The sequence below is a fragment of the Somniosus microcephalus genome, chromosome 13, assembly GCF_052327205.1.
Source record: "Somniosus microcephalus isolate GS21.2 chromosome 13, FLI_Smic_1.0, whole genome shotgun sequence".
Classification (NCBI taxonomy): domain Eukaryota; kingdom Metazoa; phylum Chordata; class Chondrichthyes; order Squaliformes; family Somniosidae; genus Somniosus; species Somniosus microcephalus.
The window spans coordinates 102,511,857-102,529,759 of record NC_140999.1 but is presented as its reverse complement, the minus strand read 5'-3'; the positions used below and the strand labels follow the sequence as shown (position 1 = coordinate 102,529,759).

The following is a 17,903-nucleotide window of genomic DNA, read 5'->3' as shown; positions in this document are numbered from 1 at the left end:
CTCCTCCCCCCCACTTCCCCCCTCTCTTCCCCCCCCACTATCCCCCTCTCTTCCCCCCCCCCACTTCCCCCCCAACTCTTCCCCCCCCCCACAACCCCCCTCACCCCCCACATCCCCCATCCCCCCCACAACCCCCACTCCCCCCCAACTTCCCACTCCCCCCCCAACTCCCCCCTCTCCCCCCCAACTTCCCCCCTCTCACCCCCCAAACTTCCCCCCTCTCTCTTCCCCCCCACCTTCCCCTCTCTCTTCACCCCCCAACTTCCCCCTCTCTCTTCCCCCCACTTCCACCCCTCTCACTTCCCCCCACCTTCCCCCCTCTCTCTTCCCACCCCACTTCCCCCTCTCTTCCCCCCCCACTCCCCCCTCTCTTCCCCCCCCCACTTCCCCACTCTTCCCCCCCCACATCCCCCTCTCTTCCCCCCCACTTCCCCCCTCTCTCCCCCCCACTCCCCCTCTCTTCCCCCCCACTTCCCCCTCTCTTCCCCCCCCCACTCTCCCCCATCTCCCACTCTTCCCCCCCCACTTCCCCCTTCTTTCCCCCCCACTTCCCCCTTCTTCCCCCCACTTCCCCTCCTCACTTCCCCCCCCACTTCCCCCTCTCTTCCCCCCCCAACTTCCCCCCCCACTTCCCCCTCTTCTTTCCCCCCCCACTTCCCCCTCTCTTCCCCCCCCCCACTTCCCCCTCTCTTCCCCCCCACTTCCCTCCTCTCTTCCCCCCCACTTCCTCCTCTCTTCCCCCCCCCACTTCCCCCTCTCTTCCCCCCCCACTTCCCCCTCTCTCTCCCCCCCACTTCCCCCTCTCTCTGCCCCCCCCCACTTCCCCCTCTCTTCCCCCTCTGCCCCCTCTCTCTGCCCCCCCACTTCCCCTCTCTCTGCCCCCCCACTTCCCCCTCTCTCTGCCCCCCCACTTCCCCCTCTCTCCCCCCACTTCCCCTCTCTGCCCCCCCACTTCCCCCTCTCTCTGCCCCCCCACTTCCCCCTCTCTCTGCCCCCCCTCACTCTGCCCCCCCTCCCTCTCTCTGCCCCCCCACTTCCCCCTCTCTCTGCCCCCCACTTCCCCTCTCTCTGCCCCCTCCCCCTCTCTCTGCCCCCCACTTCCCCCCTCTCTCTGCCCCCCACTGCCCCCCCTACTTCCCCCTCTCTCTGCCCCCCACTTCCCCCTCTCTCTGCCCCCTCCCCCACCCATTTCCTCTCTCTCCCCCCACCCCCCCTGACCAGCACGGATCCAGTTCTCCCACAGAGCCAAGAAAAGCATGGCCTACTTCGGGCCACAATTGTTGGGTGCTGCACATGCGCGGCCGCGCTAACAGCGAGCATGTGCAGAAGGGGATCGGGTGCGCATGTGCAGAAGGCCGTGCAGCGTGTTTGTGCAAATAATCACTCCGCCGAAAAAAATGGGAGTATTGGTATAATCTGAAATTGTTGAACTCAATGTGGCTGTAAAGTGAGGTCCTGTTCTTCGAGCTTCCGTTGTGCTTCATTAGAACAGCATAGGAGGCGGAGTACAGAGAGGTCAGAGCGCGAGTGGGGACGGAGAATTAAAATGACAATGTTAAGGTCAGGGTTGCGCGTGCAAACTGAACAGAGGCCAAATCCTTTTCCAAGTTGATGTCCTCAATGATCAGATTGTCAAGAGAAAATAATCTACTGCTCTGCAGCATAACCGTGTCTGGACATTTGTGCTTTAATACTCACAGCGTAAATATCTTGAGGTCCAGATGTGTTGGTTGTTCCGTTAGATCGGTGGCATTTGAAGGTGAAGTTGTCTTTTGCACTAATTTTTAAAAAAGGTGCGTTATTGAATAGGTTGCTAAAGCAGCATATCAAAAAACATAAGAAAATGGCCAAAGACTGAGGCTACTTACGGGTTGGGGGGGTTTATATAATGAATGGCCACTCGGCCCTCAATGCTTCCAAGCGCAAATCCTGTGGGCTTGTTCTGTTTGTCTTTGAAGATGGCAACACAGCGATGCTGAAAAAGGTGGCGTAACAGGTGTTTAGGATGCGCGGTTCACACAAACTAAAGCATGTACCCATCACTAACTGTGTTTTATTTTCATTCTTGGGATGGGGCGGTGCTGGCAAGGCCTGCATTTATTGTCCATCCCTTGTTGCCCTTCTTGAACCGCTGCAGTCCGCGAGGTGAAGGTACTCCCACAATGCTGTTAGGGACAGAGCTCCAGGATTTTGACCCAGCAACGATGAAAGAATGACAATACACGTCCAAGTCAGGATGGTGTGCGACTTGGAGGGGAACTTGGGAAGTGATGGTGTTCCCATGCTCCTGCTGCCCCTTCTGGGTGGTGGAGGTCTCGGGTTTGGGAGGTGTTGCCGAAGAAGCCTTGGTGAGTTGTGTTGGGAGCAGGTGGCGGTGTGGGCAATTTTAGCAACAAGTAGAGCAATTATTATCATTGTAAATTGGATTTTGGGGCAAATGATTTGTGCTGAATTGGCTGATCCTACCCTGGTCAACAACTAAGATTGCTGTTACAGCCCTGAGTTATGGAGGGGAAATGCAGCCAGGGATCCTGCTCCTGACCCCTCCCCAGTAACCTTTGCTCGAGCTGTGTATATCTGCACGTTGGATCGGGCTCTCCAGTCACTTTCTCTGCGGAGCCTTGCAGTCTAGGCTCACAAGTGAATATGGCCCAATTTAGTCAAAGATTCAATAACCGAATACCACTACGCTTTGTGCCATGGTAGGACTGACGCTTGGATTTATTCCCGAGTGATGGGAAAATGTGAGGAATTTATAATCCGGTACATATGCACACTTACATAAGGCACCCGAGAGAATCAAGTGCGTGGCAATTGCTTCAACTGAATTTACTCTGATCTAAATGATTTCTTAAAAAACTGATTTTACGGATAAAACTCCAGATTTAGCGGAAACAAAGAATGGGTAAAAATAAACATTGGAAATTGTTAAAAAAACTGAAAAACTAGAAACTACATTAACACAGAGAAGGCCACAACTTGTAGCTGTTGAACTGTACTGAGCGAGTGTGGACCTATGAAACAGTCTAAATTAATAACTGTAAAGGCAAGTTTCCTGCTGTCGACACTGTTCCCTTTCCCCACGTGCAGCTGCCATTGTACCTGGTGTTTGAGAGGAGAGTCTATCCTCTTGAATTCGGAGGGCTGGTTCTCGAGTTGGTAGACGATCAGACCTCTCTCTGCAGTGGCGACCACAGCCATGGGATACAACTGTCATTTAAAATACATAGAGAGAGAAAAAGTAAGGAATCTTGCATGTCCATTTACTGGAGTCACACAACTAAGTTGAAACAAAGAAAACCCTTCTTAACCGTTATACTACTTCTTCCCCCACCCCCGTCCGAAGGGCCTCCTCCTTCATTCTAGTGCTTTCCTATAATATGGAGTGGAGATTGAACATTCCAACAATCTCCTGCAATATGCAGTGGAGATTGAACACTGCATTCACACGATTGCTGCTGTTACAAGGCATTTATTGCATTGGTTCCCAAACACTACTACCTCAGAAAGAGCATCAGGAACAAGTCAAAAGCTAGGCAGCAATGAGCAAGGTGGCAGGAGCAAAGCCACACCCTCTTCCTCCCCCACCACCATCAGCACAGGTTGAGCTCATGCTCCTGGGCTGAAACTGAACACTCAGCAACAAGTCAGGTTTCTGTATGCAAAGGATAAAAGAGTAACCAGACAGCAATATAATGGAGCTTCACAGTTCACCAAAGAGCAAGCCTCTGGTCTAGTGGTAGCATTCCTGCCTCCGAGTCAAGGTGCAGGGCTCGATCCCCACTCCCGCTCTGAATTCCATGGGATACTCGGAGGGTGCCCCCTTCCACCCTCTCTCATCGTATGACCCTCCCGCCGTACAAGATTAACCACCCTATCGACTCGCATAAAGATGATCACAGCCATGGAAGGAGCGTTTATGTCGCGGCCTGTCAGTTAATCAGCCTGCGAATCCTTCCGCTAATTCACACGGTTCTCCAAGGGAGGCGTGCGAAGATGCGAGAACAACAGTTCACCAACGGCTTGTTCCTGTTCGGTCTACTGCTGCTCAGAGCGAAAGAAGTTACATTTAAAGGGTCAGGGTGAGTGAACAGTACTCAAGTTTGCTTTCTCGTTCAGTGGACCACCCACGATCTCCTCATGTGACAATACCAACTGTATAGGTGTTGTTGTAATGTATCTACCTACCACATCAGCACAGTAACACCTCTCCGGCAACTGTAATGTCAGCATAGGGTTTGGAGAACGCGTGTCCCAGAACTGAAATACAAGAGGAACAGTTCAGCATCCCTACCCAAGTATCAGCTGTTTACCACCAAAAGACATGCGTGCAAAAACAACTCAACATTGCAGCCTGCTAACTCAGCTTGTTTCATGAACACTTTTCAAACAGATACTCATCCAGCTTTAACCCCAGAGGCCGAGTTGGCTGATCTGAGTCAAGGCAGGGGTGCAGGTGCTACAATTGGCCTCAGTGTTCCTGGATTCCTGCTCATCATTATCCAGTTACTGCTACAATAAAATCCTGGAACTCCCTCCACTGCGAGAACGACTTCACCACAAGGACTGTAGCGGCTCAAGAAGCGGCCCACCACCAATGTTCCCGTTAAACTGCCCGGCCGCGCAGCTGTCTGGAGGTCCCGAGCAGGCCAATCACCGGCTTTACAATAGGACATTTCACGCACGTGCAAAATTTTGAATGGGCCGTGCAGTCAGTTAAAGGGGCCATGCATCCAAAAAGAAATAAGGGGAACTATGCCTACCACCACCTTCTCAAAGACAACTAGGGATGGGCAATGCGTTAGGGTTAGGGTTTGCTAGCAATGTCCACATCCCGGAAGCGATTTAAAAAAAGCAGAATTAGCTTGCCTACAATACTCCCAGGCTATTGTACAGCAGAATGTAGTACACCTGCACGTTGAATGTCAACAAACACAGTCAGTTCATACCTTTAACGTCTTGTCCCAGCTTCCTGTCATTACACAGCTGTAGTTAGGTGCTTTGATCCAGTGGACAGTTTTAATGGGAGCGTCATGCTGTGGTTAAAACAGACATTGTTACCAGTGTTGTACTATTTAAAAGGACTCATGCAATAGGGTCCTCCCCATGCCATGCAGCCACTCACTTCTTGCATGTTCTCTTGTAAAGAGCAGGAAGGTACAGCCCAATTCTGCCCAGCCTCCACGTACAAACAGGCCCGGGACTCTGCCTCTTTAACACTGACCTTGGTTACAGAACCACTCCGACTTGAAGTGGTTCTGGAACTCCCAGTGCTGTTAATAGGAACAGGAGGAGGCCATTCATCTCCTGGAGCCTGTACCGCCATTCAATTAGATCAGTGCTGATCTGTACCTCAACTACATTTACCTGCCTTTGATCCACATTCCTTGATACCCTTATCTAACAAAAATGTATCAATCTGTCTTGAAAATTTCAATTCATCCAGCATCCACAGCCTTTAGGGGAAGAGAGTTCCAGATTTCTTGTGTGAAAAAGTGCTTCCTGATTTCTCTCCTGAATAGTCTGACTCTAATTTGAAGATTGTGTCCTCTTGTGCTGGATTCCCCACCAGAGGAAACAGTTTCTCTGCATCTATCCATTATTATTGTAAACACCTCGATTAGATTACCCCTCAGCCTTCTAAACTCAAGGAATACAAGCCAAGTTTATGCAACCAGTCCTTAATTTAACCCTATATGCCCAGGTATCATTCTGGTAAATCTGCGATGGTACCCTCTCCAAGGCCACTAAAGTCAGTAACACAAACAACTGTGAACATGCAAAAGTTAATCGGCAAGATTTCCAGCTTGAATTTACTTTTGATCGAAGATGTGAATGTATTTTTCACCCATCTTTGTACTCTGGGCGAAGGAACAGGGCAGGTCAGGAGATCAAATTCCAGCTCTGTGTGTCATTCCTTCTCAGGAATCCCCCACTTTCCTCAGGGGATACAAACGAGCAGTGTGGAGTGACTTTCCTTCCGATTTTCCCAGCCTGTGGGAAGATCCTTACTCTGCTCCCTGACAGCAGGATTTAGATTGGAGCTTGCCAGTGGTGAATCGTGGACATGAATCCGTGCCATGTCATTCCATGGCTACAGCTGCTCCCTCCATGCTGTCTCGCTGACACAGGCACAAGTTAGGGCATTGCAGTCACACAGAGGACATTGTCTAGCTCACGCTGATTAGTGTTTCAGTAATCACCGTGCTTGCAAAGTTATCCATTTTGACAAGAAATACACCTAATCTAAAAGCGAGCGTAAGGGCCCAATTCTGCTTCGTACGCATCTTGTCCTGAACACCCCCACAAGTAGTGCTGCTGAATACTTTATTTTCCACTTACTTGTGCAATCTGTATTGCCTGGTTACTGTTCAGGTCCCACATCTTTGCAGTTTTATCACATGACGCTGTGACCACTTTGCTCCCATCCTTTAAAGACATGAAGGTACATTACTCCACAGGGTTAAAGACAGATACACGTTGGGGATGCGAACAGTTCTTACACATTACACTGCAACAAAAATACATTGCAACATAGCTTGCATAAAACCCCTACCAGTGATATAATGGGGCAGAAATTCGGGTCGGGGGCTTGCCGCGCGTGCAAGCCCCCGATCTGCACTTACCCGACGCGCCTGCCGTTCACCTCCAGGGATGCCTGCAATTCCTTTTTGAAAGAGAAGAATCCCGGGCAGCGTCTGACGTCACGCCGCCCAGGAGTGCAGCCAGCGCGAAGCCTGGAGCGCGCTGTGCAACTGAGACACGCCCCTTGAGGTCTCAGTTTAATAGGACACGCCCCCAATGTTTCTCACAAGCTGAAAAGCATTTTTACATGCAGAGCAGCATTTCAAATAGGTTTTTGGTATTTTTAATGAAGCTTTTGGTAACTTTTATAAACTTTTAAAAACATTTACATTATTTTGAAGAATCTGAAGTAGTTTTAAACAGAATTAAAGCAATTTAAAGACTTTTAAAAGCCCTGAAAGAATTTTTTTCATTCCATTTATTTATTTAGCAACGTCGTCGTCATACGTGTCCTCACACTGTTCCCTTTGGGGAACTGTATGAAGTGGTGGAAGGATTTATGGCCGTGATTAACGCTCATTCCGTGACCGTAACCATCTTTGAACCAGCCATTAGGGTGGTTAGTCCTATGGCGGGAGGGTTTTACGGGCTCCCACAAGCTATACGAGGAGGGGGGGGCCACCCACACCCACGGACGCAAATATCCCACTAGATGTCAACCCAGAATTGAGAGCCGGAGCTCTGACTCCACTTGCCGGGACTGTCTGGAGCGGGGTTCGAAACCCTACCCCGTCTGGCCCAGCGGCGGGGATCCTACCGCTACGCCAAAGGCCCACTCCGATTAGCAACGTGAAATGGCTGGAATGAGCACAATTCACGGCATTAAAATAACTCACAATTGAACTGATGATGACCTCAGCAATCTGCTCAACGAGGTGGAGGCGCAGCGCCTGCTCATCATTGGTAATGAGAAGTCAAAGGCGCCGCAAAAAGGACAGATGATAGCTTGGTCTTTCAAGTGGCAGCATAGGGCTCCAGTCACGGGGAGGGAAAAGGCGCAGGAAACTTATGGGTGTCACCTTTTGCGCGGAGTGGGCCTTTTGCGTAGCGGTAAACATCCCCGCCGCTGGGCCAGAAGGAGTAGGGTTTCGAACCCCGCTCCAGACAGTCCCGGCAAGTGGAGTCGGAGCTCCAACTATAAATTCTGGGTGGACATCCAGCGGGATACTTGCGTCCGCGGGTGTGGGTGGCCCGCCCCCCCTCAGATGGGTTGTGGGAGCCCGTAAAACCCTCACGCCATAGGACTAACCACCCTAATGGCTGGTATGAAGATGGTTATGGTCACGGAAGGAGCGTTAACGTGGCCAGAAATCCTGCCACCACTTCATACAGTTCCCGAAAGGGAACAGTGTGAGGATACGTATGACGATGACCTCTTGCGCAATGCACCTCCTTGGACCCTCAGTCGCAGATGCGAGGGGGCAAATCGTGCAATTGTTAAATTTTTCATTTTATTGACATGTAAAATGTTGGCCCAGTAATTCCGTTCCAAATGCGTGAGTACGGTCGGGGTAGTCACGCGTCTGGCCGGAGGAAATGCCGGTTTTCAGCATGCACAGCGCATGCGGGGAAAACCGGCATTTCCTGTCCTCTGAACGAAGGGGTTCAGAGGCAGAACGCATGCGACTGCACAGGCAGCGCGTGCGCAGTAAAATTCGCCGGTTTCATTCATGCTTTCAGTGAGGTTAAGTCCTTACAACTTACACATGAAAAAAGCATGAGTACAGTTGCTCCAGAGGCTGCGGAGGAAGATATATTTTATCGTGGAGCTTCTGAAAGGCAATATTTTTGTTTGGGAAAGGGAGGAAAGTTATTTTAAGAAATGCTGAGGTAAGTTTTAAAGTTCATTTTTGTTTTTTAAAACGGGTTTTCAGTACTGTAGGTAGAAGGAGCAATTGTGGCTATGTGAATTGAATTTGCTGTGTTCATTAAATGTGAAAATGACTCCAACATTTTTAAGAAAGAAACTTATCAGTAATATATTCTTTTAAGTAATTATGTATGTATGTCCGTATATATTCCTTTACGTATATGTATATATTCCTTTACTTATGTGTATGAATGTATGTATTTAATTATGACTTTCCAATAAGTTACTTTCTCTGAAAGTCATAATTAAATACATACATTCATACACATAAGTAAAGGAATATATACCGACATACATACATAATTACTTAAAAGAATATATTACTGATGAAAAGTTTCTTTCTTAAAAATATTGGAAATGTTACATTACTCATTTTAGAAGTCATTTTCACATTTAATAAACACAGCAAATTAAATTCACACAGCCACAATTGCTCCTTCTACCTACAGTACTGAAAACCCGTTTAAAAAATAAATTAAACTTTAAAACTTACCTCATCATTTCTTAAAATAACTTTCCTCCCTTTCCCAAACAAAAATATTGCCTTTCAGAAGCTCCACGATAAAATATATCTTCCTCCGCAGCCTCTGGAGCAACTTTACACATGCTTTTTTCATGTGTAAGTTGTAAGGACTTACCCTCACTGAATCCATGAATGAAATCGACGAAGTTCACTGCGCACGCGCTGTGCCTCTGAACCCCTTCGTTCAGAGGACAGGAAATGCCGGTTTTCTCCGCATGCGCTGTGCATGCTGAAAACCGGCATTTCCTCCGGCCAGACGCGCGAGTACCCCGACCGTACTCACGCGTTTGGAACGGAATTACTGGGCCAATATCACACATTAAAGTGAGTGTACATTTTATTTTATGTATCCTGCATAAACCCCCCTCCCACAGTGAGTGTACACTTTATTTCCCAAGGGCAGCAGGTGCATGGGAACACCATCACCCCCATTGTTGTTCGGTCAAAATCTAGGATGCATGCCATCCGGACTAGGTGAATTTTCTACTTTTGAGTGCTGCCAACCATTGAAGCACCTCTTTCTACCTCCTTCTCCTTTACGGTGACATTGGCAGCATCCTCTTCTCTAGTGGAGACAGATGCAAAGTACTCATTTAGTCCCTCAACTGTGCCTTCTGCCTCCACAAGATGATCTCCTTTTGGGTTCCACCCTTCCTTTGACTATCCTTTTACTATGTATATTTTTATTAAAGACTTTAATGTTCCCTTTTATGTTAGCCACTAATCTATTCTCATATACTCTCTTTGCCCCTCTTATTTCCTTTCAGTTCTCCTCTGTACTTTGTGTTTTGCTTGGTTCTTTACTGCATTATGAATCTGATATTTATTATAAGACTTCTTTTTCTGTTTCATGTGTAGGGGTTCGCAAAATTCCCTGAAGATTGAAAAATATTGGTCCACATCGTGGATGAAGAATCATGTGTTTTGAATTGCCTCTGGGTAGGACAGTGTTTTTAAAACATACCCAGAATCGTGAAAAGCTGCGTTGGACAGAGGAGCACTTGGGCAACATCAGGATCTAAGACACGACATTTTTATTAAAAATGGTACCTCTGAGTTTCGAACTGTATATTTCAAAGAGGTTTGAAAATGGCCATCAGTAAAAGCATGGCAGAGAAAGCATGGCAAAAGGACAAAAAGAAAAGTAGCTAACAGCTTGGAGTATGTCTGTGTGTATAAGTGGGAGGATACAGTGGCGTCTAGACCTGTCAATCAAACCAGGGAGTTTCCCTCTCAGAAGCAATTGAAGTTGCTTATATTGACATAAGGAATTACAACTACTTGAGACTAACCGCAAGGACAATCGATTGAAACTGCTTCTGTTTACACAGCCATTCAAAGCACTCTCTCACAATGGAGATACTGAAGCCATGGAATGGACTCTTTGATTATGCAACAGTTTAGGAATGGATGGGTTTGAATCACCCATCATTCTGAACAATAGGGCAGTTGGATTCCCTTTTGTTTTAGCCCAGGTGAGCTCCGGATGTGGGCGGGAACATTTCGGCCCCACAGTGCAGACACATTAACCCATTCCAACCACTTTGAATCAGCCAATCACAGCGTTTCTCTTGTATATTGGAACTTTGGGCGCGAATTTTACAGACAGACTTTTTCAGGTATAAAGATAGCTCCTGAGAAGCTATCGCTCTTTTACTTCGCTGGACCACAGGTGAGCAGGGTTTCTGACTCCTCAGCAAGGCAACCTAGTAAGGAGTTAGGGGTGGTAATTAAGGGGGTATTGCTAAGATTGTTAAATTAACATTGTAGCCACTTACCCCTCGTTTTTGCTGTCTGCCTTCCTCCATTTAAGCAATTTTACTGTAATTACTGTGTTCGCGTGGTATAGTTTAAAATTTGATTATAGTTTCTTTTAGTTAATAAAGCTTGATTTTTCTCTCATCCAGACCATTTGTCCGTTTTAATATCATCAATTATAAGTCCTTCAGTCAGAACTGGAAGGTGGGGTAGCGATTCGAAACCGCTGTTTAAATTGGTTTACAGTGTAGCAGCAAAAGGCTGCCTGACCAGGTGAATTACCGTAAGCTAGGTAAAAGGTAGGAATTGGTCAGAGTGCAGGCAAAGGCTGCCTGACCAGGTAAATTACCTTAAACCAGTTAAAAGATGCCCCCCTACAAAATGGTGACCGCGACAGGACTGGAGGCAGTTCTTGATATGCTAAGTGGTCTGGATCTGAAGAAAGCATCAGCTCTTGTTTCTCTCGTTTACGGTACGTGGGTAGCCCTGCAGATGTTAGCGGCAGCGTGTAGGCTGACCTATCATGGTATAGGTGGCTGGGTTAAGAAGGGCGAGATGAGGGAACAGGAGGAGGTTAAAGAGGCCAAGAATCAGGAGTCCCAGCTTGAAAAATGCCAGGCGGGGGTAGAACGCCTCATGAGAGAGGTGAATGAGGCCAGAGCTAGTGGGATGAGGGTGCGGGAAGAGAATGCACGCCTCACACTAGAGGTCACGAAATGCCAGGCATTTGTAGAGCGCCTTGTGCAGGGAATCACTGAGGCCAGGGAAAGTGAGATGAGACTGCGGGAAGAGAATGCCCGCCTCACCTCAGAAGTAACAGAGCAGGAGGAAAGGTTTAGGGAAGTAAAGGCAGCCTATAAGCTGGCCTGCGCCCAAAGGTTTAGTGAAGCAGATCATGGCCCCTGTAGGGCAGAGATAGAAAGCCTTAACGTGGCTTTAAAGGTAGCAAGGGGAATGATTTGCCTGATCAGCCCGAAGGTAGGTCAGCCGGATTTTACTGGCAGCCCAAGTAGAACCATCCCACACGCAGCACCCAGAACGGTGCTGGATAGGGAATTAGATAAACCTGGGGCTCCATATCAGAAAGAGTGGCGCCAGGAGGGGAGCCATCCCTCCCAGAACAAGGTCACTTGTTACAAGTGCAGGGAGGAGGGCCACTGGCGCAGGGATTGTAAAAGGCCTGGGAGAGATGATACAGCCAGGAACCCCGCAGCCCCAACTCAGAAGGCAGAGACAGACACAATCGAGTCTGTCCTGGAGACGTTAAAATCTCTCATGAGGGCCAATCAGGGAAAGGGAGCAGCCATCAGTGGTGCTGCAGCCCCCTCGCCCACCTCTGCCTCCCCACTATGACTGGAAAAAAAGGAGTTTAAAGTCAACCCCAACCAGGCAGCTGGGAGTGAGCCTGAGAATAGGAATCCTCAGCCCACAGCAGGCACAAGTTCACAGGCAAGCAATGTGGCTTGTGTGGGGGGAGGAGCCATTCCTGGGCAGAGTAAGCTGTTTAAGCCAGGGAACAGGGAAGGAGAGTTCTGGGACCCCTGTAGAGCAGGTCCAGTAGCAGAAATCCGGGACAAGGGAGGCACACAGGGCATAGTTTTGGCCCCAGACCAAAGGCAGGTCCAAGTCCAAAATTCCCCATTTAAAGCCACCCAGGTAAGAGTACATGAGTTTGCCCACCAGACAAGTTCAAGTTCACAGCCTGTAAAGAGAGGCACTGTGGCTTGTTTCCAGGGAAAAGTTGTCCAGCCCACAAATTGGGACACTTCCCTACCCCAGTGGGACCTAAATTTTGGCAAAAGCTTAAATTCAAACCAAAGTTTAAATTTGAAAAGGTTATGTGGCTTAGAAATGGAGAAACAGCAGCCTGGGATTAGAAATCAGTAGGCTGCTGCCCATCCATTCACAGAAGATCACTTGGAGACTGCCCGCGCATGCGCAGTCGCTGGTCTGGAGACAGGAATCCCCCAGTCTTCTGAACAGCAGGTTCGCGCAGGCGCAGTCACGCGCCTGAGGGGAGCAGTTTCCCCAAGACCAGGTTTGCGCAGGCGCGGTTCCCCAACCGGTACCCCCAGCGGATCCTTTTCAGTATTCCCGCACAGGCGCGGTCGCGCACCCGAGGGGAGCGTTTTGCCAACAGGAGGTTCGCGCAGGCCCGAGAGGAGAGGTTTCTCAACACCGGGTTCGCGCAGGCGCAGTCGCAGACCTGGAACCCCCAGCGGCTCTTGCTCAGTTTGAGGCCGAGCGCAAGCGCAGTCGGCCGTTTAAAGATTCCTGCTTCACAAACAATACGCGCAGACGCAGCGGCCTGCTTGGAAGACTCAGTGGTTCTTCCAACCCTTTTTAGCGAGATAGTTTGCGCAGGCGCAGTTGCCTGCAGGAGCCCAGCGGCTCCTCATAAGTTTTCCCACGCAGGCGCAATTGCCTGTTTGAAGCCAGAGGCTTCACAGCCTCTGTCGAGGGACTCCGAAAAGATAGTTTGCACAGGCGCAGTTGCCGGCGGGACCACAGTGGCTCTTCCTCAGCTTTTTCACACAGGCGCGCCTGTTGTTTAAAGACACAGATTTCACAGCCTCTGCCGCGGGACTCCGGGGAGGAGATCCGCGCAGGCGCAGTGGCCTGTTTAAAGGGACCAGCTTCCCAGCCTGCTTCCAGAGTGGTCCCCCCCCCATGATGTGGGACCCTGGGGAGGCAAGGATAGCAATCCCTCTTGCAGGAGACATAGGGAGGGAGCTGACGCCAGGTTTTGGATCGGGAGAGGGAGATTTGTACCAGCAGGCTGCCAGGTATCTCATACAGTGCAGGCTGTTGGCACCAGGGGGAGAAGGTTCCCAGCCAGCTAGGGCTGTGACCTAGGCACAGGGTCCATCAGCCAAGGCTTCCCCCACAGAGACGCCCCTCAGAAGGTCTCAGCGGGTCCGCAAGCCCGAGACAAGATGGTCACCCACTTTACAGTGGAGTAAGGCGGTCTCCCGAACCAGGGAGAAGCCAAAGAACAGAGGTCCCCAACCAGCGGCCATAAGCTGCGAGGGGCCAGAGACAGGAGGCAGTCCAGCTTCGCTGCAGCCAGCAGCAATCTGCGACCGTGCCAGAGATTAGCCTGGCCATCCGGAGATGGGCAGCATTTGTATTATAGCTATGTGTGTATATAGCTTGCTTTAAGGTGTAAATTGAAGGTTTAGAATTAACTGGTAATTTTAAGTTAGTATAAAGTTTAAGTTTATAAGTGTGCCAATGTTTGTATTTTGGTCTGAGGTCGAGGGACCCGACCATGTCTCCACCTAAGGCAGCAGGTCAATGAGACCTGGCTGCATGTCCTTTTAAGTTTTTGCAGGAGATTGGACCATATAGATACAGAATGTTGGGGATCACCTCGTCACTGGACGAATCCAGAGGGAAACCTCGCAGCGACCTTCGGGAGAAACCGGACAGGGTCCAGAGGAACTTGCCTACTCCTCCTACGTGGAAGAGATGGCCCCAGCTGGGTGGGGCACGGCCCCCAACCCAGCACTATCCTGACCGTTCATTTGCGGGAGACCTCGCTGTTGAGGAGCCATGGTGGGGATGCGTGGGCACCTTGTCAGATAGGGACGCGTTTACCGGGGGTGGGTGGTGATGGTCCGGGAAAGATTGTAAAGGGGGGGGGGGGAGGCCCAAGAGTTGCGTGGGTGCATTCGGGGGAGGGAGGAACTCACCCAGGGATCCACGGGCAAAGTTAGTGTAAGTGTGGCTGGGGAGGATGAGTGGGTGGCCGGCTCTGGGATCCAAATTTCAGTGTGGGGCCAGGGAGAGCCGCCACACAGGCACCCATCTCCTGCAGCCAGTCGAGGGAAGACGGGAGGGGGAGGGACTGGGAGTCACGATCCCATACTCCCCGGTCTCGGTCTGTGCCAAGGTAATCTTAAACACGAGGGGTACCCCGCCTCCACAAAGGGACAAGGGAACGGCTCGGGGCTGGTGGAGCAGGCTGGTCTGTAAATCCATTCTGTCTGTTTCAAAGTTTAAGACAATCAAAGGGGGGTGGAAGGTACATTTACTGCCTGGGTGGGAGGAGCAATACCCACTCGAATTTCGCGACCCATCACTGGCACGTGATGGTCGGGGTTTATTTAAGTATGTTATTTCAAATGTTGAAGATTTTTTAAATTTTGTTTTATAGTTCCAAGTCGAGCAGAGGCATTGGACCCTCTCCGTGCTTGGGATCATTTTGATTACATTGTGCAACTAAGATTGTAACATTTTGTAATAAGTTATAATGTAACAAGTGTTTGTAAATTTTGATTACATTGGGGCAGTAATTCCTCCCCAAACGCGCGAGTACGGAAGGGGTACTCACGCGTCTGGCCGGAGGAAATGTCGGTTTTCAGCATGCACAGCGCATGCGCTGAAAACCGGCATTTCCTCTCCTCTAACCCAAGAGGTGAAGAGGCTAGCGCGTGCGTCTTGGATTTCCTCTGTTTTGGGGGATTTGCGCATGTGTAAAGGCCTCCGGTCTTTACGCTTGTAAAAAGCACACGTATTTATTTTTACAGGTAAGTGGTGTTTTAGTGCAATTTAGAATTTTTTTTCCCACAGGTTTATTATTTTAAAGAATCTACAATAAGGTAAGTTTAGTTTTAGACCCTTTTTATTAAAAAAAAAAAATTGTTTAAATTATTTTTTTAAACTTATTTATACTTAATTTAATGATTGGGATGTTTTTTAAATGTTTATTTAAAGTTTAAATAGTGTTTTGGGCCCCCGTAGTTTTCATGAGATTGACAGCTCTTACTGTCAAACTCATGAATGAGTTTCCCCTCCCGATTGGCTGCACAGTGCTCACCTGATCCCAGCCAGCACATTGCACTAACTACGCCGCTGGATCAGGTTAGCACAGCGCGCCGACAGCTGAACCGGGCCTGTGAAAGGAAATGCAAGCAGGCCCGGGCTTCAGATGTCAGCGTGCAGGGCGAGTGCAGATCGGGGGCTCGCACGCGCGGCGAGCCCCCGATCTAATTTCAGGGCATTGTATAATTTTACAAACGTGTAGGGGTATGAGACCCCTTATTGTAAACTGATGTATCTGTAAGATGCCTACCGTACCACGGTTTTTTCTTGAATATTAGGGGAATAGACGGTTCGGGGGATCAGTGGCAGATAGCTATTAGGTAAATACAGGGGATGGTTGTTTGTCGGAGGTCAGAAAAATTTTGCTCACTCCTTCGAGTTGATACTTCAATCAAGCTGGGAGTATCAAAAAGGGGGAATGTAGGGGTTCGCAAAATTCCCCTTTTTCCCCTGAAGATTGAAAAATATTGGTCCACATCGTGGATGAAGAATCATGTGTTTTGAATTGCCTCTGGGTAGGACAGTGTTTTTAAAAACATACCCAGAATCGTGAAAAGCTGCGTTGGACAGAGCAGCACTTGGGCAACATCAGGATCTAAGACATTACATTTTATTTAAAATGGTACCTCTGAGTTTCGAACTGTATATTTCAAAGAGGTTTGAAAATGGCCATCAGTAAAAGCATGGCAGAGACAGCATGGCAAAAGGACAAAAAGAAAAGCAGCTAACAGCTTGGAGTATGTCTGTGTGTATAAGTGGGAGGATACAGTGGCAGTCAGACCTGTCAATCAAACCAGGGAGGTTCCCTCTCAGAAGCACTTGAAGTTGCTTACATTGGCATAAGGAATTACAACTACTTGAGACTAACCGCAAGGACAATTGATTGAAACTGCTTCTGTTTACACAGCAATTCAAACCATTCAAAGCACTCACTCACAATGGAGATACTGAAGCCATGGAACGGACTCTTTGATTATGCAACAGTTTAGGAATGGATGGGTTTGAATCACCCATCATTCTGAACAATAGGGCAGTTGGATTCCCTTTTGTTTTAGCCCAGGTGAGCTCCGGATGTGGGCGGGAACATTTCGGCCCCACAGTGCAGACACATTAACCCATTCCAATCACTTTGAATCAGCCAATCACAGCGTTTCTCTTGTATATTGGAACTTTGGGCGCGAATTTTACAGACAGACTTTTTCAGGTATAAAGATAGCTCCTGAGAAGCTATCGCTCTTTTACTTCGCTGGACCACAGGTGAGCAGGGTTTCTGACTCCTCAGCAAGGCAACCTAGTAAGGAGTTAGGGGTGGTAATTAAGGGGGTATTGCTAAGATTGTTAAATTAACATTGTAGCCACTTACCCCACGTTTTTGCTGTCTGCCTTCCTCCATTTAAGCAATTTTACTGTAATTACTGTGTTCGTGTGGTATAGTTTAAAATTTGATTATAGTTTCTTTTAGTTAATAAAGCTTGATTTTTCTCTCATCCAGACCATTTGTCCGTTTTAATATCATCAATTATAAGTCCTTCAGTCAGAACTGGAAGGTGGGGTAGCGATTCGAAACCGTTTAAATTGGTTTACAGTGTAGCAGCAAAAGGCTGCCTGACCAGGTGAACTACCGTAAACCAGGTAAAAGGTTGGAATTGGTCCGAGTGCAGGCAAAGGCTGCCTGACCAGGTAAATTACCTTAAACCAGTTAAAAGATGCCCCCCTACACATGTTACTCTCTATATCTTTAGTGATCCAAGGAGCTGTAGCCTTGGATGCCCTTCCTTTCCCACTCATGGAAATATGTCTCATCTGTACCCAAACCATCTCCTCTTTGAAGGCCTCCCATTGCTCATTTGTTTTAACCTGCCAATCCCTTTACAACTCACTGAAATTAGCCCTCCTCCATTGAGCATTTTTACATTTGATTGTTTGTTGCCTCTCGTCATTGCCTGGCACTTGTGTAATGGGAATGTCACTTGCCACTAATCAGCCCAAGTCTGCAATGTTGCTTAGGTCTTGCTACATGCGGGCACGGACTGCTTCATTATCTGAGTTGCAGCAAATTGAGCTGAACATTGCACACTCATCAGCGAACATCCCCACTTCTGACCTTATGATGGAGGGAAGGTCATTGATGAAGCAGCGGAAGATAGTTAGGTCCAGGACACTGTCCTAAGAAACTCGTGCAGTGATGTCTTGGGGCTGTGATGAGCTAAAGAGGAAAGTCAGCCAGAGTTCCTACTGATCCCTATCAGCTATCGCTGCATGTGCTTGATCGGTGAGACCAGGGCTGGGCATGACTGATATTCTCCATGGTGGAATAGCCACTGAAAGTCAGTTAGGGCT

At 48.7% G+C, this 17,903-nt stretch overlaps 1 protein-coding gene across 6 annotated transcripts in view; it reads right to left on the bottom strand.

The window, feature by feature from the left end:
• rae1 (ribonucleic acid export 1) overlaps positions 1 to 17,903 on the bottom strand; it is a 44,771-nt gene that overhangs the window by 15,711 nt on the left and 11,157 nt on the right. For 5 of the 6 annotated variants that reach the window (XM_086005156.1, XM_086005157.1, XM_086005155.1 and 2 more), the window contains 6 exons: positions 6,343 to 6,429; positions 4,950 to 5,036; positions 4,189 to 4,260; positions 3,103 to 3,210; positions 1,869 to 1,975; positions 1,699 to 1,777 (listed from right to left, as the gene is read on the bottom strand). In XM_086005156.1, the coding sequence (XP_085861282.1) occupies positions 1,699 to 1,777; positions 1,869 to 1,975; positions 3,103 to 3,210; positions 4,189 to 4,260; positions 4,950 to 5,036; positions 6,343 to 6,429 (540 nt within the window). The remainder of the gene's footprint in view (positions 1 to 1,698; positions 1,778 to 1,868; positions 1,976 to 3,102; positions 3,211 to 4,188; positions 4,261 to 4,949; positions 5,037 to 6,342; positions 6,430 to 17,903) is intronic. The other variant, XM_086005153.1, reaches the window with a different exon arrangement.